The sequence below is a fragment of the Eurosta solidaginis genome, chromosome 1 (genome assembly GCF_040869045.1).
Source record: "Eurosta solidaginis isolate ZX-2024a chromosome 1, ASM4086904v1, whole genome shotgun sequence".
NCBI lineage: Eukaryota > Metazoa > Arthropoda > Insecta > Diptera > Tephritidae > Eurosta > Eurosta solidaginis.
In genome coordinates, this window is record NC_090319.1 from 203,351,047 (window position 1) to 203,375,109 (window position 24,063).

Genomic DNA, 24,063 nt, shown 5'->3' on the forward strand with positions numbered 1-24,063 from the left:
ACAACGGTGCAGTAGTACCAGCACAAGCGGCAGTACAGGCCTTTTGGCACGTTTATAATAATAAGGATTTATGCAAACTTCTTTTTGTTTCGCGCTAAATGGATATTGACAAATTTCGAGTAGTTTTAATTCATGGTGTGACTGTAAAACTGGCCAACGCTAACCGCGACAATAAATAGCATGCAACAGTCTTTTGCGATCCGAGACCTGCAAACGTCCAGATGGTGGACCTGGACAGGATAAAGTACGCTCCAATTCTTCTATGGCGCTTTTACGTTTTTCTAATTTCTTCACTCAACTGTCGCCAGCTTTTTCAGCCCATTTTTCTTCTTCGTCGCCTTGTTTCCAACCCAGGAGTGTTTTAACTGCGGGTGATGTGAATGAAAAAAAGTGTGCTGAGTCGGGACTTAGCGCTGCTCGAGGTGGATTCGACATCTCCTGTATCCATGCCGTTTATCGGGTTCATGGGATAGCCGGTTTAATCTTTAACAGGATAATTTGTTAAATTAGTGCACGATTTCCTAATCTTTTTTTATTGAAAATTTGTCTTATTAATTGGCAAAGCACTTAAAATTATTGTTGTATGCTTACATGTTATATCTGAAACAATATTATGAAAATCAGCAAGGACCGTGAAAATAATTTCGCTTATGTATTCATAAATCACCGAAATAAATCTGTCACTATCGAAAAGAAGTAATGGGCACACCAAACTCAATCCATAACTTATCACATAATTAAATTAATTAAGTAAAATTTACTTTGTAAATGTACAATTGTTTTAAGCGCGTAGATCACTGTGCTACAGAGTAGGCGAGATCTTTCTGAGGTGGATTTTTTTGTGTACGCAAATGGCGCATAACATAAGGATGATTGCAATTGTTCTCATAACTGGCGTAAAATGGCCGTGTAAGAAGACTTACCGGGTACTCTTGCAACAAATATACCCAACAAGGAACGGTGCTTTCACCTACACCAATGTTAATATCTTGAACTTCACGTTTGAATACATCTTGGCAATCCTCCAAGTTAGGATGAGAGCATTTTATGATCTACTTCATAAATTTCACCCAACACATAATTACCGAGCCTGGTTTATTCAACAGAAATGATATATTGTAACGTGTGGGTATCATCAGAGGTAGGTTTTCAACCATTGTGGCGCGACACCAATACTTTGCATAATCATAACCCGGATTGGTAAGTACGGAGTGACCAGAGGCCGCATTGCGTGTTACGATCAGTGACTGAAAACTATTTTCAATCAAGCGATAACTATGCAATTGTCAAAATTTTTATAAAAATTATAATCAGTTATAGATCTAGCTGTTGTTCTTGTAGCGATAAAGACACTCACCGAAGGCCTTGGGCAGTGTCATCGATGTTGACGGTCTTTCGCCGGATGTAGATCCGGTACGTTGCGGTACCAAGCCCCACCATCTCGGGAACGATTTGTTATGACCACATTCGAACTTCTTGGCCATACCGCCCTCCCACCCCCTAGATCCATGAGGAGTTCGGAGTCGCCAGAGCCTCGGCTGTTAATGAAACAGGATTCGCCACGGATAGGTGAGGTTGACAATTGGGTTGGAGAAGCTATATATTGCGCTGGTTACCCCTTGAAAGGGTTGCGCTATACAACCCTTGAATCTATTTGGTATCCTAGTCGCCTCTTACGACCGGCATACCTACCGCGGATATATTCTAACCCCCTAACCCGCTGGGAGATCTAACGAGTACTATTTGTCGCTAGTTCAAATATGCCATTAACCCGATCCACCGTTTCAGAGCTATTGTGATTTTAAAAACGAGTTTCGATCACGGATCGTAATACGTAATACGGGCTCCGGTTGCCCGTATATCAGGGTACCTCATACGAAAAGCTTTTGCAGTGCTTTACAGAAACTCTCTGCTTTAGTTCACGTAGTGCTCATCATCTCATTGGTGAAATTTTTTTATATTAAGCTGTACTGCATATGGCCGCCAACACTAAAAGCAATTGGGCGTAAAAGCCCGGATGACTTGTGTATTTCACATTTATGACACCTGAGAGAAAAAACAAGAAAAATTGCATTACGTACAAGTATGGTGTCTTCATTAATAAGTTGTCTCCTATACATTTTTATGAGTTTGAGCTTGGGTACAATTTTATAGATATCCAGTCCACGTTTGCATCTTGAACGCATATGTGAAGCAATCGCTTCTCTATACAAATAAGCGAATACTTGTTGCTCTATTGGCGATAGCACTCCCCGCATAGGGGACTCCGAAACACCATATGTATGTAAAGAATCCGTAAGCAGAAATCTTCAATACTAATTTCATGCAGACAGTTCAGTTTTCCACAATATCAAATACTTGTATAACTTGACGGCTTCAAAGATAAACGCCGTAAAGCAAAAACATGAAAAGGAAAATACACAAATTAATTATTAAAAAAGATAATAAAATCTGCGACAAGTATACTCACCACATGTTCTAAATGAATGACTTTTTTCCTATTCAGGAAAGGAAAAAGTGAAGGAAATGTCATAGTTTCTACAATTCACTTCACGACAATACACGTCGAAAATAATATTGAATGGTTAAAACGCAACTGCACAAGCAGTCTTTTTTTATACATTTTCAGCCAAGTTTCGAACCGTTCTGTTGTGGTGGCAGGCCACGTACTTGGCAGGAGCGTACTTTATCTATTCAGCCAACTTCAGACTACATGTGGTCATGATCGATGATACTAATTTTATTTTCAGATCATGAACCGTTTGAAAGCTTTACTGGCCAAGTCAAAGGGAGGCGCAAATCGAAGAGTAAAGCAAAAAATCACCCGTGCCCTGCTGCTCCAAAAGTACTGTTCCAAAAGTACTGTCGAAAGGCAGCATCGACGAACGAAATCGACGCCACCTGTTTGTGATGCCCAAAACAGAAGCGCGCTATCACGCGCCACAACAGAAGGTTTCCGGACAGGTCGGCTCATCCAGGCTGAAGCTCCATCCCCCATCATGCAGCCTTTCATGCGCATTGAACGACGCGGGCACTTACATTTGGTTCGTGCCACCATTGATCACTGTGCCACCAGCACAATAGTCGACGCAGAGCTAGTACGCGACCTACCGGGGTAGCGCCAAGGACCGGGGTAGTGCACCATAATTCTGCGCGGCAAATTCGGTTCATCGACGTATGTGACCAGTTCATGCGGTTGACGGTTCCTCATTTTTGCCGCTCATCACCAACTCGGCTGACACTCGGCGCAATATATACACCAAAATGATGGTGAGCGGTACACCGGCAGATACAGTTGACGGTCTCTTGACACAACCGACCGTATTTGGATTGGTGGTCTCAAACGCCTGTCAAAAATAAAATCCCTGAACGTAGCGACTCACACGTGCATACACATATACATACATAAGTAAATACTACACGAAATTTCAAAACCACGTACTTGTATTTAATAATTTATTTTCTCTTTCTACAGGAGAACGTCAACCATACGACGTGCAGTGCTAGCAGTCCGCATCTGCACATCGACGCACCACCTTGCATGAACGTACGATGACGTGGCATTCCTTTTTTTTACTTTTTCTTTGTTGCTTATGGCCAGGAGGCCGGAATATTTGGTTCGAAGACATAATTTTTCAAAATGAAATTGGCATCGAAAAATATGCCGAAATCCTCGATCATATCGACTCAAAAGCGGAAATCCTACTCATGTACATAAGGGGTAAAGTATATCAACCGTTCCACTTAAAAAGCTTCCTCGCTTCGATTTGAATAATGAAAGATAAAGATATAGAAAAGTCATCAAGAACTGATTTTAAAGACATTTTAAAAATTATTGTATTAAAGAAATTTAGCTAAAATGCAACATTTATTTTTGCATTTTCCATATAAATTTATCCACCAAAAAGCAACTAAATGCAACATTTTTCTAGCATTAGCATTCTAAATGCTAAATTCAGCCCTGTTATCTTCGAAAATAATTATGATTCGAATGGCAATGTTGGTTGGGGTTTTTGACGTTTCCTCATATTTTCTGACATTCTTTGACGTTTAAGAAATTATTCATATTAATTTTGCAAAATTTCACGCGATCGGTATTGAATTTTCATTTTCAACTGTTTGTATTTAAGACGCCTCGAACTCTGAGTTTACTAATCATGAAACGACAAAGAAGCCTGTGGACTGCAGATGCAGAGGAGGTTTTTATTATGTTGTGGGCAAACAAATTAGATGATTTAAGGGGACAGAGAAAAAACAGCCATGTGTACCAAGAGATGGCAGCAGAAATGCAAATGCAGGGCTACGATGTATACTCAACATATGTGAAAACTAAAATTGACAATTTGACATCGAAATACATGTATGGGTTTAAAAAAATTTACTTAAATTTATATTTTTACTTTTTTATTCTCTTTTTTTAATAGAAAGGTTAAGTCTGCTATGGGAAGCACTGGTGGCTCGCCGGCTTCGTGGCATTTGTATGAGCAAGTGCACCGTATAATTGGTGGCCTTGTCTTTAATAATGTGGATAAATTAGCTGAGGAAAGCTTCAAAAGTAAGTGCATAGGTATGTACCAGAGTTGTAAACGAATTCGATGCAGTAATAAAAATAGTAATAATATAACTATCTATATATATAAAAAGAAGTGTACATTTTGATTGTCACAATATTTATACAATATGGATATCAAATGAAAGCTGTTGATGAGTGCTTTAGTACAGGGTAGTTTTCACACCTATTGGTGACTAGGGTCTCGAGATATAGGCCAAAACGTGGACCCGGATATCCCGAGACAATGTTTATACAATATGGATAACAAATGAAAGCTGTTGATGAGTGCTTTAGTAGAGGATAATTTGCATACTCCTGAGTGACTAGGGTCTCGAGATATAGACCAAAACTTGGGCCCGCTTACGCCTAGACAGTGTTTATACAATATGGATAACAAATGAAAGCTGTTGTTGAATGCCTTAGTAGAGGGTAGTTTTCATACCTATTGGTGACTAGGGTCTCGAGATATAGGCCAAAGCGTGGACCAGGTTAACACTAGGATGTATTTTTGCATTATGGGTATCAAATGATATTAAAAACTGTATCAAATACTGCAAAATAAGATTATTCGCTGATGATGCACTTTTGACTATAAGCGGTAACACAATGGATGAGGCAGCCTCAAAAATGCAATCGGACCTACAGGCAATATATAAGTGGTTGTGCCAAAATATGCTTAAAATAAACATAGAAAAGACAAAATGGATGATAATGGGGTCTAGAGTGACTCAAGATGATGTGTTGCTAAAAATAGCAAATACCCCTATAGGAAGAGTAAACCGAATAAAATACCTGGGAATAATTATAGATGACAAATTAAAATTTGATGAACTTCTAAAATACATCGAAGGGAAAATTTCCAAAAAAATAGGGTTCATGTTTCGATCATGCAGGCATATTAGTATGCAATACAAAATACTGGTCTATAGATCCATTATCGAGCCGCATTTCATTTACTGTCCTACAATCCTATTCGCATTAGCTGATTCGCAAAAATCCAGGCTACAAATTAAGCAAAACAAAATTATGCGTTTCATATTAAGAAAACGGTATGATACCCCAATTAAAGATTTACTAGACAGCTTAAACTGGCTTAGTGTAAAACATAACATCACTTACTACACATTGAAGTTTATACACAACATAAAGTTGGGAAACCTGCCGAATTACCTAAGTGAACGTGTCAGACTAAACAGAGAGGTCCATAGCTATCAAACAAGACACAATAACAACTTTTACTTGCCGGTAGTGAGATCCGAATTCGATAAAAAAGTATATACTACGAAGGAATTAGAGAATATAATGATCTGCCAACTGATATTAAAAACTGTACTAATACCAAAAACTTTAGAAAGTTTTTATACAGCTACTGTAAAGCGCTACCTGTCAAGTAGATAAATTTTTTAGTAAATAATTTTATAGATTATTATATAATTGAAGTCAAAGAAATTCAATGAATTGAAACAAATATGTAAACATTAAAAATACTTTGTACCTTATTAAATTATATAGATCTTCAAGATCGTAGTAAATAAATAAATAAAATTAAATTAAAATTGAAGCTGTTGATGTGTGCTTTTGTGCAGAATAATTTTTATATCATTGGGTGACTAGGGTCTCGAGATATAGGGCAAAACGTGGACCCGGATACCCCTAGAAGGTGTGTGTAATATGGATAGCAAATGAAAGCTGTTGCTGAGAGCTTTAAAGCAATTTCCATTGTCATATTCGATTTAGTCGCATCAACCTGGCAAAACTGATAAATAAGCATGCGTAGCCGAAATAAAGACATGAATTAATAATACCCACATACTTATATGCATAATTCCTATTCGATTTGCCTGAAATTTCGTATATAAATTTGCCTATATTAGTATTTACGATGCTTTTTTCCGGGAAGTATAATAGAGACGGACTGGAACTGGGATTAGGACTAAGACTGGGACTGAGACTGAGACTCGGAGTGGGACTTGGACTGAGACTCGGAATGGGACTGGAACAAAATACATATGACCCTCTGGGACTGGCAATAAGGGATGAAGAAGAATGAGAAGAACTTGAGAGAAGAGAAAAGAGGGAAGGAGACTGAGAAAGAGATAGAGTGAGATGAAATAGAGATAGATGAATCGAAAAAGACGGAGGGAGGAGTGAATAAAAGGATTAAGAAAAATATAAGAGGGGGAGGCAGAGTTAGACGGAAAAGATGTATGCAGATAGACCAAATTTAGGGCAGAACAACGTCTGCGGGTCTGCTAGTTATATTATAATAATAGTAATAAGAATAATAATAATACTATTATTAGTAATGCTGAAGAGAAAGCAAGGATTGCATTCCTTAACAACTCTGGTATTTACTTATGAAGTTTATTTACATCAAGTAACTTAAAGTAACAGTTCAACTAATATCCAAATATTAATTTTCAGTTCGAAAGTCACCATCGGATACACATGATTCGCCGCCGACGGCATCTTCACCCCGATTGTCGCGATCTTCATCGCTATTACCATCGTCACTACCATCACCATTACCATCAGCTACTTCTTCCAGGTCGTCGGAAAAGTCTGCAAAGAAAAAACAATTAGAGCGATTGGCCAATGTGTGCGAGTAAATGCAGAATAACTTTTCGAAAAGCATGGAACAATTTTCTAAGTCCAACGAAGAACTTGTCGAATTAAAAAGGGCGAAACTGCAATGCAAAGCCTTAAAGAAAATACAAAGAGAATGACTGATAGAGTTTTAGATTTTTTAAATAGATCCTAGGTGTTATATATCGATGCATGGTATCTCAGCAAAACATTGAAGAACGAACTTGCTCCGATTTTTTTCCAAACCAAAAATGCCTTATCCCAGAACTTATTTGAATAGAACTTTTTTCAAAACCGAATTTTGAGAAAGAACGGTCTTTTGACAAATTCAAAAAAGGCATTTTTGAAAAAAGTTGAAAACAAAATTTTGAGATGAGCAAGTTCTTTCCTCAATAAATCTGCACGTATTCCAACTTTTGACTAATTTTGTCAAAAAATATGATTACAAACTATATTTTAAAAATGTTTGCGAAACTCGTGAAAATTCGCTAAATTTTCAGCAATATATTCTACTTTTTTCTCAGAATTTTTTGGAGTATGCAGTTTTGTAAAAAATTTTGCTAATTTTTTCAATTTTATTAATTTTTTTTTTTCAATTTTATTTCGGAGAAAACCATTGCCTCATTCCATTTCTAGACACCCGGTCCGCGCAGGATATGATTTTTGATTTCGATGAAATTTTAATATGTTGTTCTTTGGTCAAAATGATGAAACACGTGTTTTTTTACCTCAAAAATTTTTTTTCGGATTTAACAGCAATTGAATTCCACAAAATGCAATCGGTATTTTATTCACCTATATTTTCAACTGTCAATAACTTTGTCAAAAATTAACCGATTCTCATGATTTTTTCTGTGGAATGTTCGCTATTATATTTAATTTTATATAACTTTATAAACAATAGCATATAGTTTAAAAAAAATTTTGTTTAGTATTTAGTAAAATTTTATGACTTTTTCAAAAATTAATTTCTCAAAAAAGGTTATTTTTTTTTGTTTAAACTTTTTCTTATTGATTAAACAGTTCATATTTCAATTTGGCTAAATGCCTATTAGCCAAAACTTGTTGTTTTCGAGATATGAATTTTTGAATATTAAACATTTTTTCCCTTTGATCTAATGCATTACAGCATAAAACAACTTTGTCAAAAATTAACCGATTCTCATGATTTTTTCTTTGAAATATTCGTTATGATTTCTAACTTTATATAAATTTATAAACAATGGCATATAGTTAAAAAAAATAATTTTTTTAGTATTCAGTTAAAAATTCTGTAATTCTGAAAAATAATAACAAATGAATGTTTTCAATAATAAATGTGATATTTTAAATAATTTTAAGCATTTGGCATTGATCGCCTTGTATGCTGATATGTAATGCATCAATATATGGCGAAAAATGTTTAATACTCGAAAATTCATATTTCGAAAACAACGGTTTTTAGCTAATGGATAATTACCTGTGTTGAAATATAAACTGCTCACTAGATATAGAAAAACTTTAAACAAAAAACAATAATTGTTTCTTTGAAATATTAATTTTTAAAAAGAAGTCATAAATTTTTACTAAATACAAAAAAATATTTTTTTTTAACTATATGCCGTTTTTTATAAATTTATATAAAATTAAATATAATAGCGAACATTTCACAGAAAAAATCATGAGAATCGGTTAATTTTTGACAAAGTTATTGACAGTTGAAAATATAGGTGAATAAAATACCGATTGCATTTTGTGGAATTCAATTGCCGTTAAATCCCAAAAAAATTGTTTGAGGTAAAAAAAACACATGTTTCATCATTTTGACCAAAGAACATATTAAAATTTCATCGAAATCAAAAATCATGTCCTGCGCGGACCGGGTGTCTTGAAATGGAATGAGCCCATTTAAAATTGTGTACCTATTGATTTGACCAAGAGTGTAAGTAGTTTTAAAAACAACACATTTTTTGAAATAAAATTCAATAGCATCAACTCACCGAAATATAGACTAAAGGCATTTCTTATTAATTCAGCTTGAGCTAAGTTTTGATGTAGATTTCTGGAATGGGGTTGTCTTCTTTGCTCGTTTGTATTTTGCTCGGTAAGCCAAGAAAGGCTTAAAGGATCATTTTCGGCTATTAAAAAATTGTGCAGCACACAGCAGGCTTTTATAATTAAATTGGCATTGTCTATACGGTTGTCAATGCCCTTTCCCACCCGACGAAACCTGTAATTGACAATATTATAAAACTGCATTATTTTTTTAATATGTACAAATTTTGGTTTTTTGATTAGCTTCAACGGCCTCCTTACTGTAGTTTAGCTTTGTAACTTTTTTCGTATTAAAAACGGAAACTTCTTTATTTGTTTAATTACCTTGCTTTGTAGTGTCCAAAAGCAATTTCTACAACTCTTCGGGATCTGGCATGCTGGTAATTGAATGCCTTTTGTGGCGATGTTTTTTCCAGGCTAAATGGATAAGGCTTCATTAGATATTTGGAAAACCGAAAGACCGAATCTCCCAAAATAACTATTGGTACATCATAGTTTCCCAAATTAGTAGTCATCGAGCTTAGATGGGGACAGCTCTCCAGCTCTCTTTTTAAGTTCGACCTTTCAAATATTTGGGAGTCATTGCATCTTCCTGGGCTACCCACGTTTATGTACAAAAATCTATATCTTAAAAAGAAAATAAAATTGTTTACATACTTATATTTATGAGAATACTAGCCTTTACCAGCGGCCCCGTCCGCAAGGAGAATATGAAAAATATGGGCTGTTCACGTTAGCCTGCTTATCAAGTTACCTGTTTAAAAATTTGTTTCTGTCTAATGCATTTTATTTTTGTAATTGAGTAAAAAAAATAACTCAATGAGCTGGTAATCTGATAGGATCCCCAAATGATGCTGAAATTATCCAGAAAATTATCCCAAATTAGTCCAAAAAATGTTCCGAAATTACCCTGACGGGATCCCGGACGAGTCCCGAAAACCATCCAGAAATGATGCCGGAAGGGTTCCAAATAAACCCTAAATAGTCTAGTGAAAGGCACGAAGTGACCCCTTCGCGATCCCGGACGGATTCCGAAAACCATCCAGAAATGATCCCTGAAGGCTCCCGAAATTATACCAAAATAATACCGGACGGATCCCAGAAAACATCCAGATATGATCCGTAGAGTCCCCAAATGATCTCGAAATGACCTTGACGGGAACCATCCAGAAATAACCCCGAAAGGATCCCCAAATGATCCCGGATTAGTCTCCGAATCACCCCGACGGGATCACAGACGGATCCCGAAAACTATACAGAAATGATCCCGGAAGAGTCCCAAAATGATCCCGAAACAGTCCCGAAATGACCAGGACGGGATCCCAACGTATAACAAAAACCATCCAGAAATGATACCGGAAGGGTCTCGATATGACCCTGACGGGATTACAAATAAGGTGAAGCTAATTATAAAGGCATGTTGATAAGGCATCAGGCGCGTTGAAGCGATTGAAGAGTTGAAAACAAACATACAGATAAAGCTAATAAAAGCATGCTAATAAAAACAATTGAAGGAGGGAGGAAGGCGGAAGGAGACGGAGAGCACCACCGATCGTTTTTCCAAAATTGTTTATCTCTCGATCTGTGGGAGCCAGATACCAAAAATTGTCATTTTAGGAGAAAATTTACGTTGATTAATAAAGAAATTTATAGATGTTGTAGCAGAGGGAAGAGGGGGGGGGGGGATGGAGGGTATCACTGCTCACTTTGTAAGCGCTAGACTTATTTGACCCATTGAGTTTGGAATATTGGTGAAGGTCAGTATACGTAAAGTTATAATGTGTAAAAATTTTTAAAAAGTAATTATTCGAAGGAGTCGTGGGACCCGCCCCTCTTTCCATGTTCGAAAAACATTTCGCCAGTAGACTATTGTATCTGTCCCAAATTTCATCAAAATCCGTGTGGCCGTTCTGGCGTGATTCAGTCACAAAGACGAAAAAATATAATAATTAAATTATAACTGTTCCTAGGGTCGGGGACCTCCCCCATTTTCAAATAGACTATTAGCTATATATGTGCCAAATTTCATTTAAATCCTTCCAGTCGTTCTTGCGTGATTGAGACACAAAGACAAACGTCTGGACACACAAACATCCAAACTTTCCCATTTATAATACATATTAAATTAGATTAGATATGTTAAGGAAAACACAACTCTGTTCGTTGTACCTTGCGTCAACAAGAGCTAACAAAACTGTGGAATACCACCCTTTGTAATTCATGTAGTCCACGGCTTCTTCTTGCTTAGGGTGAATTTCTATGTGACATCCATCTGAAATGTGCATACACTCATGTTTTATACTATGTATAACATCAAACCTTGAGGCCTTACCAATGGCACCCAAATACTGTGGGAATCCAATTTGTTGGAAGCCATGAACACACTCTTCAATAGTTTCTCTAGTTCATGGAAGGTGGTTCAAGTACTTAGGTTGCATCACCTGCCATACTTCCTTACAAAACTCCAGAAGTACTGTGCAAACAGTGGATCTTCCCACTCCAAACAAATTGGCTATACTTCTATACTCCGATGAGGAGCCAAGTGAATATAGTGCAATCGCCACTCTTTTTTCCAAACAAATTGTATTCCCGAAATTTGATTTCTTCCTCTGTAGGTTGCTCAATTTACTACATAGCATTTTGAAGGCACTTCTACTCATTCGGAAATTTTGCTTAAAAAAATCATCATCCCGGCACTGGCATTCCACTTCCCAAAAAGTGCTTCCTCTACCCTAAAAAGTAAGTATATTCCTAAAAGTTTTAAGTCTAATCTTCTTTATTTTACACCTCTTGTCTGGCACAGGATCTTTCATTTGCCAAAACCTCAGTCTGGACGTACCTGCAAATAGATATTTGAGCCTTTTGGTACCACATAAACACTTTAAAAATATTTGCACGTTTTTTTAAAAGTTCTTTAATTGCAGAATTCATTTCTGCAACTTTTACATAATTCGCAACAAAAGAAAAATAAATTTTTACAATTAATAAAATTAATTTAATTTGCCGCATTTTTAGATATTTTTTAATGTAAACAAAAACCATATGATTCGAACTACAATACCATATGTTTCGAACTTTGGTAAATGCATTTATAAAATGCCGCGGAATGAACACTCTTCGAATTCTATGCTCGAAAATGCAAAATGCTGCTTTTAAAAATTGAGCATGAACAGCATATTACAATTGAAAAAATTTAAGAAATTACAAATATTCCAAACCACATATTAAAAGAGGTTCAAAAGGATGGAGGAGGAGGAAAGAGATGGAATTATTTTTAAAATTAAAATACAAATTAGAAATTCTGAAAGAAGAAATTGTAAATATTGTGTACGTAATACATTGGACAAAAGCCAACATAATTAATTCATACATATTGTCAAATGAAGAAATAGATATTGCAAGAAAAAAAATCTTTGACAGAGATAATATTCGTTTTGTTAATTTGGATAAAGCAATAAAAATAGCAACTAATGGAAATTTTATAAAAAAAAGGGGAGGGGAGGAGACGAAGGGAGACCGCACTTAGAAAATTTGTCTTCTAATTGAAAAACCTTATTTCTAAAATTTTGATGTTGCTTTGCCCGGGGAGTGAACCCAGGGCATACGGTGTGGTAGGCGGAGCACGCTACCATCACACCACAGTGACCGCCATTTTTATGAGTCTACCGACAGTAGAAGACCAAATTTGCAAAGTAATTGAAATAAAAGCAGTAAAAAATAATGGAAAAATTAATTAAAATAAATTTTAACTCAATTATCAGTTGAAAAATAATACCTTTGGAATTAAATTGCATATTCCGGAAGTCGAAAAAACATCACCAAACATCCTATTCCTAAACGACTTCAGAGAAATAGACAGTTAAACGAAGATTCTATACCATTTAATGGTACTTTCCAAATTCATTTCAATAACGCTTCAAAAATTAACGAAAAATGCTTTTCTAATGCGGAAATACTTTCAAGCAAACCCCTACCTGGTATACTCCAGCCATTTTTGGCATCAAGTAAAAGTGAAGAGATACTCTCCTTACAAATTTTAAAACAGCTAAATTTAAAAAATACAAAGGAGATGAGCAACGCAGAGTCAGCTAGTCAACTAAAACTCGTCATCAGTATCAGTCTAATTACAGTATTAATCATTACTGTATTCGCAATAAAGGCAATACTGTCCAAAAAAGTGATCGAACAAAAAGGGTCAAATTCAAGTAATGGGAATCGTCACGTCTAGATTTAATAAATAACAAGTTTGTAAGTTCATTTCTAAGTTGCAGTTGAAAGAATAAAGGAGCTAAGCTCCTATTTTTTTTTTATAAATTATATGTGATTTAAATTGACTTGTATGCAGAATCCGGAATAGCTTAAGCTTAACGATTATTATTCCCTATAAAATGCTTAACTTTTCATACAAACACTTGAAAACTCCACCATTTCCCCTTCTACTACTTTTTCACATTTTTTTTTAGAAGCATCACGCAGTTATTAAATGTGGGTGCATTTTCAGGAAGAACAAACCATGGAGATTTGAAGTGAAAATAAAAGGTTCACAGACGTGATGGACTATAAGTATGTTCACCGAAAATGATCTGTACGGGGTTCGTTTTTGTTATTGATATTAGAGAAAAACTACAAAGTTTACAAACTGCGATGGTTACTAGGACATGTTTCTGAACTTCATTTCTTTATCAGCTAGCTTCTCGGAGCTGAGTATTGAACTCGAAATCTCCAAGATTCATACTTTATACTAATCCAAAGGCAGATGCGTTTAGCCACTCAGCCATATGAATGCCTGCTGCTCGCTTTGCAATTGGTCTCTAAGTATTGCCTTTTAGTTGCTATTCTTTTATACAATATTAGGTACATATTAATTCTAGCAGAAAACTGTCCTATCCTATCTTAACTCGTAACAAAAAAAATAAATACAAATTTTACGCACTAAAAATGTTCACTTATGTTTAATACTCATCTGATGATTTCTTTCTTCTTCTGAGCAGTTTTAGATCTCGAAGCTTAACAATCCTCCGCCTATTAACAACTCTGCAAAAACAAATCCGTGCGTCATGCGGATGCGCCCTTCATGTCGGTTTGGCGGGCTTTGTATGGTATTCCGTTGGGTATTATTATTATTATTATCATAAGGTAAAATGACACTACACAAAACAAGTTTCGTTTCTTTCTTTCGTTTTTCTTTTCTTAAACTCATGTTAATATTTCCTATTCTGCAGCTGACAATGTTCTTTTCGGCCTTCTACTGAATTAATAAAATTAAGTTGGTTACGCGGCATAGGCTGTCACACGTCCCAATTCCCCATGCTATGTATGTATCCATGAATTTACTTATAACTCATCTTGAATCAATGAATTTTATTGTATACATATTGAATTATATATTAAATTGAATCCTATTATACTCCCCAAAAGCAATGAATAGCACTTATCTTCAAATTTCCCATTGGGAATATTCATGGGCGTGTGGCGACCTCTGTCTCGTAAAACCACCAAAACAAATTCGCCGCAATGTGCAGTGGAAGGATCCGTCATCACCGACAGCTGTCAGAGCAGCCATTACATATTTATTTTTGTCATTGTACAGAAATCAAAAAATCCTGGTTTTTTCTGTGCTGTACAAAAAGTATTATAATTTCTTATAATCAAAGTTTATATGATATATATCGCGCTCAAAGTCAAATTATCAAGTCACCGTTTATTGTGCTACAATTAACATTACCATCAATTATATTGTGCAAAAATCTGCAAGTCACCGAGCCTTGTCAGTTTCCTGGTAATCCAATATACTTTAACATTATTTCTGGAGTTAATTCAATTTGTAAGAGTTCAAAATAAAATCGAACGAATAGGTTGAAGACACAGTCAAAGGTGATACTGTTCGCGAATTTAAATAATAAACAAGTGTTCTTTCCTTTTGTTGATAACCTATGCATGTATATGAAAGGTGCATTGCGGTGTACAAAAACAAAGTTAAGTTGCAACATTTTCCGTGGTCCTATGTAAGCTGGCTTCGACCTTCGCAAGTTAGTGTGAATACAAAGATATCTGTGGTCAAATCAATTGATGTACAGGATTTATTACCAGCATCACCGCCATCTCACTTAACCACCATCACCACCACAACATCGCCATTATCACCTCATCATCCCAACACCGCATTCGCAGTGAGAGTACCTATACAACAGGTTAGTGGTGTAATACCCATTAAGGTGTAGCTAATGGTCCTTCGTCGCCATTGACGAAATCAGCCTTTTAATAATATAATTACATACACATATATCGTATATCCCCCATAAATTTTGGTGGCTCCCGCCAAGTACATAATTTTCCCGCCATAAAAGTATATATTCTCACCCCCTATATACATATCGCGGTGCATTACAAACCGGCAAATCCCACTCATACTTTCACAAAGTTAACTTGTATCCTTTGCGGTATAATTTAAATACATATCCACACATCTGTATTATTATTTGCGATACCCAGCAGTAAATTCGGCCACATTTACATTACATGAAATACTCAGCAGTAAATTCTGCAGCTCAGTCCAACTGAACACAGACTACTCCCAATTCAGTCTAACTGGACCTAGTCTACTCCACTTTCGACCAATAGGAAAGCTTCTGCATCTGGTATTCTCTCGTAAATAAATACCAGGCAGTCCCCAAAAATTCCCAAAATAGCTAAAGTGAAATTAAGCAAGTCCCTTTTTAGAATGGCTACCGTGGTCGAAAATAAATTTATATCCGAAACAGATCTCTTTACGGATTACTGCGCTCGGTTCCGCACAACCGACATACAGGATAATACCGAGGTATCTCTGAAACTAAAAGATAAAAACATCGATGTATTCTGGGAAAGGGTACAGAGCGCATATGACGCCGTCGTAGAGTGTTTTTGGTCCTCAGCTTTCGGTAAATACCGAGCCTGCCTTATAGCGTATGAGGACACAAAGGCAAAAATAGGTGATCAACTCCAACTCAGGGTATTAAGTAATCCCGTCCCCGCTACAACCACCACTCCCCAAGAAAGTTCCGGGATGCACCTAAAAGTACCCGCCTGTGACACCGAAGTCTTTTACGGGAGTTATGATCAATGGCCGTCCTTCCGTGACATGTTCTCTGCGGTCTATATCAACCACCCAAAACTCTCGAGCGCCCAAAAACTGTACAACCTCAGGAACAAGACCCAAGGAAAAGCCGGCCAGATAGTAAAACAATTCCCATTTAATGATGACAACTTTGCTCTGGCGTGGGAAGCTCTGAAATCCCGATATGAAAATAAAAGTGTCCTGGTCGATAATCAGATAAAAGTCCTGATGAACCTCAAAGCCATTCAGACTGAAAACAGCGAAGACATTCAGCGATTGCAATCCTCCGTAAACAACTGCCTCCAAATATTAGCAACCCAACAAGTCTCGACAGAGAGTTGGGATCCCATTTTTATTTATTTAGTAACGTCCAAGCTCCCAGAAAATACTGTTGCGCTTTGGGAACAATCATTAAGTTCGCGAAGAGACCTCCCGAACTGGTCCCAAATGGCCCAGTTTCTGGCAACTCGCTACGAGATAGTCGAAAGGGTGGATCAATGGCGGCCAGCCAAACCCCGATACAATCCACCCTCCACCACTTTCCCAAGGCCTCCCCCAAGTCAGAACAACCCCTAGTTCAGGCAGGCTCATACCCATAACCAAAGCCGAAACCCCCCGCACAATAGCAATTCCCTCACGCACACAAATTCTCACGCGACAGAACATCGAAGGATTTATGCTTGCTTCGCACACGCTACAGAGTTGTTTGCGCTACAAGAAACTGTCAATCCCAGAGCGAAGAAAATTTGTGGAGGAAAACAATATGTGCGAAAACTGTTTGTTTCAGACGCACCTCCTCAAAGATTGTACGAGTACATGAAGGTGCCTTCACTGCCAAGGTCGCCACAACTCCACCCTCCACGACACCGGAGTATTTCATCAAACCAATGGCCCTCGAAAAACGTCTTCCCAAGTAGCAACTAGTCAGGACGTTATCAACCCAGAACCGAACGAAGAACTTCCCACCACCTCACACGCTGCCCGCATCCAATCGTTTCATGCAAAAAATGATAGCCAAATCATTCTCCCCATAGCGATAGCAATAGAACACCGAGGTGACTGCTTGAGGCTCAGAGCCTTAGTGGATCAAGGGTCAGAACGTAGCTTCATTTCCGCAAAAGCACAGACCAGGCGAGGCCTCCCATATACCCACTTCCTATATGAAATATAGGGAATGGGAGGCGGAGTAGTACAAACCTCCAACAAGTTGTATTCACTGACCTTTGTCTCAAATGACCTCAAGGTGAAAATAAAGGCCCAGGCAATAGTGCTACCTCGCCTCACTAGGAAACTCCCAACACTCAAGTTAAATAACGACCAAATACGTAAATGGTTACACCTCAAGCTAGCAGACCAGAATTCGCAGAACGCCTCCCCAATCCATCTGGTCTTAGGCAGCGATCTCATCCCTCAAATATTGCTAAATGGCATCGAAAAGATCTCCCCCACACTGATAGCCCAGAACACAATATTTGGCTGGAGAAGTGAGAAGTGACGAATGTCCAGCTGAATGAACAGCTACGGCAATTTTGGGAAATCGAAGAAATACCCAGAATGCGAGTGGAAACCTCAGAAGATAAAATGTGCGAAGATTTTTATCAAAGCACCACCACTAGCATGAGAGACGGTCGATATATGGTTCGGCTCCCCTTTAAACTAACATTCCCGAACGATATCGACCTAGATCGATCCCGTACTGTAGCTTTACGACAGTTCCACGGTATGGAACGTACCCTCTCAAAAAAGGGCGATCTCAAGCAGCAATACGACCAGTACTCGAAGAATATCTGTCCCTAGGCCACATGGAAAAATGCAGTTCCACTGAAGTAGAATCTCGGGGTAAATACTTCTCGTTCTATCTCCCTCACCATGCGGTCGTAAGGCCAGACAAGAACACAACGAAAGTCAGATTTGTATTCAACGCCTCAAAAAAGCCGGGTTCCGGTCACTCCCTCAACGATGTTTTATGTAGCGAACCAACCCTCCAACCCGATCTCCGACTTATGTTGTTGAAATGGCGAACATATAAATATGTGTTTAATGGCGATGTAGAGAAAATGTACCGCCAAATTCTCTTACACCCCGATGATCGAGACTACCAACGGATAATATTCCGAACCCTCGAACACAGTCCAATAAAGGATTACAAGTTAAAAACGGTAGGGGTTAACTGCGCTCCTTTCCTGGCTATTCGCACTCTACACGAGCTATCGAAAGATATAGCCGATTCCCAGCCGCGCAGCCCCAATACTAAAATCGGAGACGTATGTTGACGATATTTTATCTGGCAGTCGTGATCTCCAATCAGCCGAGCAATCACCAACAGAGACTATAGATGCTCTCAATTCAGCCGGCTTTCTCTAAAAAATTACGGCCAACATCCTCCAAAAAATATCGAAAACTGATCTGCTGGAACAAACTTTCCCGAAAAGACTAGCACCAACAAGACACTGGGCATCCAGTGGAACGCCTTAACGGATACATTCTCTTATACCGTCGACTCAAATCCAGCATTCACTGCAGCCACGAAGCGGCAAATCCTCTCCTCCATTGCGAAACTTATCGACCCCGCAGGGTGGCTGACGCCCATAATGATCCAAGCGAAGATGCTCATGCAAGAACTATGGCTAGACGGGACGGACTGGGATGAACAAGTAAAACCCCTACGTCTCATCAAATGGGCGCAGTTCGCCGAAAATCTCCCGGATATCTCAGGCATTCAGATCCCACGTTGGGTAAAATACCTCGCCGATCAGTCTGCCGAACTCCATGGCTTCTGCGACGCCTCCGAAAAGGCTTATTGTGCAACCCTTTATGTAAGAACCACCGTAGGCACACAAGTCTTCACTCACCTGCTAGTCTCTAAAGGGAAAGTGGCCCCCTCAAAAAAATAAGTTTGCCAAGCCGGGAGCTGTGCGGTGCTGTCTTAGTAGCCAAACTAGTCGCAGAAGTCCAGCCCCATCTCGGCCTAAGTCAAAAAAAATTAACCATGTGGTCCGATTCTGAAATCGTGCTAGGCTGGCTGGAAAAGCCACCCCACTCTTGGAAAAAATACGTCTCTAACCGAACAGCGCAGATTATAGACCTCGCAGGAAATGTCCCTTGGCGACATGTGCGAAGCAAAGATAACACCGCTGATATCGGAACCAGAGAATGTAGCCCCGCCGAGCTCACTAACTCATCGCTATGGTGGAATGGACCAGAGTGGCTTTCCCGACCCCCCGAGGACTTGCCGACACCAACGGCCAGAAATATTGCACCCCCGAACTCCGCCAGGTTGAGGTATTGCACGTAACGGAAGAAGCAGAAGACTTCTTAGAACGGTTCTCCTCCTATCCCCGCGCCCTACGCGTAACAGCGTACACGTTGAAATTTATAACTCGGCTTAGGAATGCTGTAGGAGGCAGTCGTACCCGAACGATCCCGTCCTCTCTTACGCCGACGTCATGCGTGGGAAAACCCGTCTGCTGAGCTTGACTCAGTCGAGATTCACCGCTTCCGAAAGAGCTTCCCTCGAAAATTCAAAACCAGTCGGAAAGCGAAGTCCCCTACTAGCACTTGACCCTTTCCTGGATGCAAACGGGATTCTCCGTGCCAACGGACGATTAGTAAACACCGACATGACCTACAATGAGTGCCATCCCATCATTCTCCCCGAAAAGGCTCGATTTACCGCCCGCTATATAAGGTTTCTGTACGAGGCCTTCCTCCATGCGGACGTCCGCCTCCTGCAACAAGCTATGAGGCAGGAGTTCTATACTCCCCGACTCAAACCTCAGTTGAAAAAATGTGTTTTCCAGTGCAAGGTCTGCACCATTCACAAACAACAAACGCGATCACAAATAATGGCAGCCTTGCCCCCCGAAAGATGTAGATTTGCCCACCCCCCCTTTCACCGTGACTGGTGTAGACTTCGCTGGCCCGTTTCAGATAAAGGCTTCGATGTTCCGGTCTCCCAAGATAATGAAGGGCTATGTAGCCGTCTTTGTCTGCTTCGCCACCAAAGCCGTTCACTTGGAATTATGTTCCGATCTCACCACCCAAGCATTTCTCGCCGCTTTTTCCCGCTTCGTGGGACGCCGAGGATATCCCAGCAAAATGATGAGTGACAATGGCACCACCTTGGTAGGAGCTAAGCGTGCCACGGAAAAGGAGTTCATATCATTTCTCAGGGAAGTCTCATCTGACGTCGTCCAGAAGTATGCACCGCAAGGCATCCACTGGCAATTCATCCGCCCTGGTGCTCCCCACATGGGCGGTCTATGGGAATCCGTGGTCAAAAGTTTTAAAACTCACTTTAAAAGGGTCGCCGGGACCCACACCTTCACGTTCGAAGAGTTCTCTACCTTATTAGTTAGAATAGAGGCGGTTTTAAACTCTCGCCCCCTCTCCCAGCTATCTCAAAACCCCAACGACCTCACCGCCCTCACCTCGTGTCATTTCCTACGAGGTGCGCCCCTGCTCTCTATCCCCAAACCGAACTACGAACACTTCTCTATGATTAACCGTTGGGAACGGTTGAAAGTTTTACATCACCAGTTCAGCAAACGCTGGAGGAATGATTATCTCATGGAGCTGCAGAAGCGATACCGATGGAAGACGACCCAACCTCCGCCTCGAAATGGCGACCTCATAGTCATTAAGGAAGACCACCTACCCCTACCAAATGGCGCCTAGGACACGTGGAAGATACCCATACATACTCCAGTAGTCGACGTACGCACCCAGAATGGCGTACTCACCAGATCCATCACAAAATTGTTTTTCTACAAACCCCTGAGCCTGACTCAGGCCCTCAAGGCTCGGTAGTATCCCTAGAACGTAATACAGAATCGGTTAATTTTTGACAAAGTTATTGACAGTTGAAAATATAGGTGAATAAAATACCGATTTTTGTGGAATTCAATTGCCGTTAAATCCCAAAAAAATTGTTTGAGGTAAAAAAAACACATGTTTCATCATTTTGACCAAAGAACATATTAAAATTTCATCGAAATCAAAAATCATGTCCTGCGCGGACCGGGTGTCTTGAAATGGAATGAGCCCATTTAAAATTGTGTACCTATTGATTTGACCAAGAGTGTAAGTAGTTTTAAAAACAACACATTTTTTGAAATAAAATTCAATAGCATCAACTCACCGAAATATAGACTAAAGGCATTTCTTATTAATTCAGCTTGAGCTAAGTTTTGATGTAGATTTCTGGAATGGGGTTGTCTTCTTTGCTCGTTTGTATTTTGCTCGGTAAGCCAAGAAAGGCTTAAAGGATCATTTTCGGCTATTAAAAAATTGTGCAGCACACAGCAGGCTTTTATAATTAAATTGGCGTTGTGTTGTCTATACGGTTGTCAATGCCCTTTCCCATCCGACGAAACCTGTAATTGACAATATTATAAAACTGCATTATTTTTTTAATATGTACAAATTTTGGTTTTTTGATTAGCTTCAACGGCCTCCTTACTGTAGTTTAGCTTTGTAACTTTTTTCGTATTAAAAACGGAAACTTCTTTATTTGTTTAATTACCTTGCTTTGTAGTGTCCAAAAGCAATTTCTACAACTCTTCGGGATCTGGCATGCTGGTAATTGAATGCCTTTTGTGGCGATGTTTTTTCCAGGCTAAATGGATAAGGCTTCATTAGATATTTGGAAAACCGAAAGACCGAATCTCCCAAAATAACTATTGGTACATCATAGTTTCCCAAATTAGTAGTCATCGAGCTTAGATGGGGACAGCTCTCCAGCTCTCTTTTTAAGTTCGACCTTTCAAATATTTGGGAGTCATTGCATCTTCCTGGGCTACCCACGTTTATGTACAAAAATCTATATCTTAAAAAGAAAATAAAATTGTTTACATACTTATATTTATGAGAATACTAGCCTTTACCAGCGGCCCCGTCCGCAAGGAGAATATGAAAAATATGGGCTGTTCACGTTAGCCTGCTTATCAAGTTACCTGTTTAAAAATTTGTTTCTGTCTAATGCATTTTATTTTTGTAATTGAGTAAAAAAAATAACTCAATGAGCTGGTAATCTGATAGGATCCCCAAATGATGCTGAAATTATCCAGAAAATTATCCCAAATTAGTCCAAAAAATGTTCCGAAATTACCCTGACGGGATCCCGGACGAGTCCCGAAAACCATCCAGAAATGATGCCGGAAGGGTTCCAAATAAACCCTAAATAGTCTAGTGAAAGGCACGAAGTGACCCCTTCGCGATCCCGGACGGATTCCGAAAACCATCCAGAAATGATCCCTGAAGGCTCCCGAAATTATACCAAAATAATACCGGACGGATCCCAGAAAACATCCAGATATGATCCGTAGAGTCCACAAATGATCTCGAAATGACCTTGACGGGAACCATCCAGAAATAACCCCGAAAGGATCCCCAAATGATCCCGGATTAGTCTCCGAATCACCCCGACGGGATCACAGACGGATCCCGAAAACTATACAGAAATGATCCCGGAAGAGTCCCAAAATGATCCCGAAACAGTCCCGAAATGACCAGGACGGGATCCCAACGTATAACAAAAACCATCCAGAAATGATACCGGAAGGGTCTCGATATGACCCTGACGGGATTACAAATAAGGTGAAGCTAATTATAAAGGCATGTTGATAAGGCATCAGGCGCGTTGAAGCGATTGAAGAGTTGAAAACAAACATACAGATAAAGCTAATAAAAGCATGCTAATAAAAACAATTGAAGGAGGGAGGAAGGCGGAAGGAGACGGAGAGCACCACCGATCGTTTTTCCAAAATTGTTTATCTCTCGATCTGTGGGAGCCAGATACCAAAAATTGTCATTTTAGGAGAAAATTTACGTTGATTAATAAAGAAATTTATAGATGTTGTAGCAGGGGGAAGAGGGGGGGGGGGGATGGAGGGTATCACTGCTCACTTTGTAAGCGCTAGACTTATTTGACCCATTGAGTTTGGAATATTGGTGAAGGTCAGTATACGTAAAGTTATAATGTGTAAAAATTTTTAAAAAGTAATTATTCGAAGGAGTCGTGGGACCCGCCCCTCTTTCCATGTTCGAAAAACATTTCGCCAGTAGACTATTGTATCTGTCCCAAATTTCATCAAAATCCGTGTGGCCGTTCTGGCGTGATTCAGTCACAAAGACGAAAAAATATAATAATTAAATTATAACTGTTCCTAGGGTCGGGGACCTCCCCCATTTTCAAATAGACTATTAGCTATATATGTGCCAAATTTCATTTAAATCCTTCCAGTCGTTCTTGCGTGATTGAGACACAAAGACAAACGTCTGGACACACAAACATCCAAACTTTCCCATTTATAATACATATTAAATTAGATTAGATATGTTAAGGAAAACACAACTCTGTTCGTTGTACCTTGCGTCAACAAGAGCTAACAAAACTGTGGAATACCACCCTTTGTAATTCATGTAGTCCACGGCTTCTTCTTGCTTAGGGTGAATTTCTATGTGACATCCATCTGAAATGTGCATACACTCATGTTTTATACTATGTATAACATCAAACCTTGAGGCCTTACCAATGGCACCCAAATACTGTGGGAATCCAATTTGTTGGAAGCCATGAACACACTCTTCAATAGTTTCTCTAGTTCATGGAAGGTGGTTCAAGTACTTAGGTTGCATCACCTGCCATACTTCCTTACAAAACTCCAGAAGTACTGTGCAAACAGTGGATCTTCCCACTCCAAACAAATTGGCTATACTTCTATACTCCGATGAGGAGCCAAGTGAATATAGTTCAATCGCCACTCTTTTTTCCAAACAAATTGTATTCCCGAAA

The 24,063-nt window shown here is 38.9% G+C and overlaps 1 protein-coding gene and 1 pseudogene across 1 annotated transcript; both read right to left on the reverse strand.

The window, feature by feature from the left end:
• Positions 1-794: 794 nt before the first annotated feature.
• On the reverse strand, positions 795-3,211 carry LOC137239461 (troponin C-akin-1 protein-like; annotated as a pseudogene).
• Positions 3,212-6,965: 3,754 nt separating this feature from the next.
• On the reverse strand, positions 6,966-21,926 carry LOC137239468 (uncharacterized). The gene is made up of 5 exons (XM_067764797.1): positions 21,793-21,926; positions 21,409-21,643; positions 9,497-9,799; positions 9,118-9,347; positions 6,966-7,114 (listed from the first exon to the last, which is right to left on the reverse strand). Exons 3-5 carry the CDS (start codon positions 9,685-9,687, stop codon positions 6,966-6,968), a joined length of 570 nt encoding a protein of 189 aa, XP_067620898.1. The 5' UTR covers positions 9,688-9,799; positions 21,409-21,643; positions 21,793-21,926.
• Between the last annotated feature and the right edge of the window lie 2,137 nt (positions 21,927-24,063).

What these genes read in the sequence shown, in the direction of transcription:
- LOC137239468 (XM_067764797.1), bottom strand. Translation starts at nt 9,687, where the DNA reads ATGACTACTAATTTGGGAAACTATGATGTACCAATAGTTATTTTGGGA. An exon ending in TTTGGACACTACAAAGCAAG is followed by an intron (nt 9,348 to 9,496) that starts GTAATTAAACAA and finishes TGTCAATTACAG; the next exon opens with GTTTCGTCGGGTGGGAAAGG. An exon ending in TGCCTTTAGTCTATATTTCG is followed by an intron (nt 7,115 to 9,117) that starts GTGAGTTGATGC and finishes TTTTCTTTGCAG; the next exon opens with ACTTTTCCGACGACCTGGAA.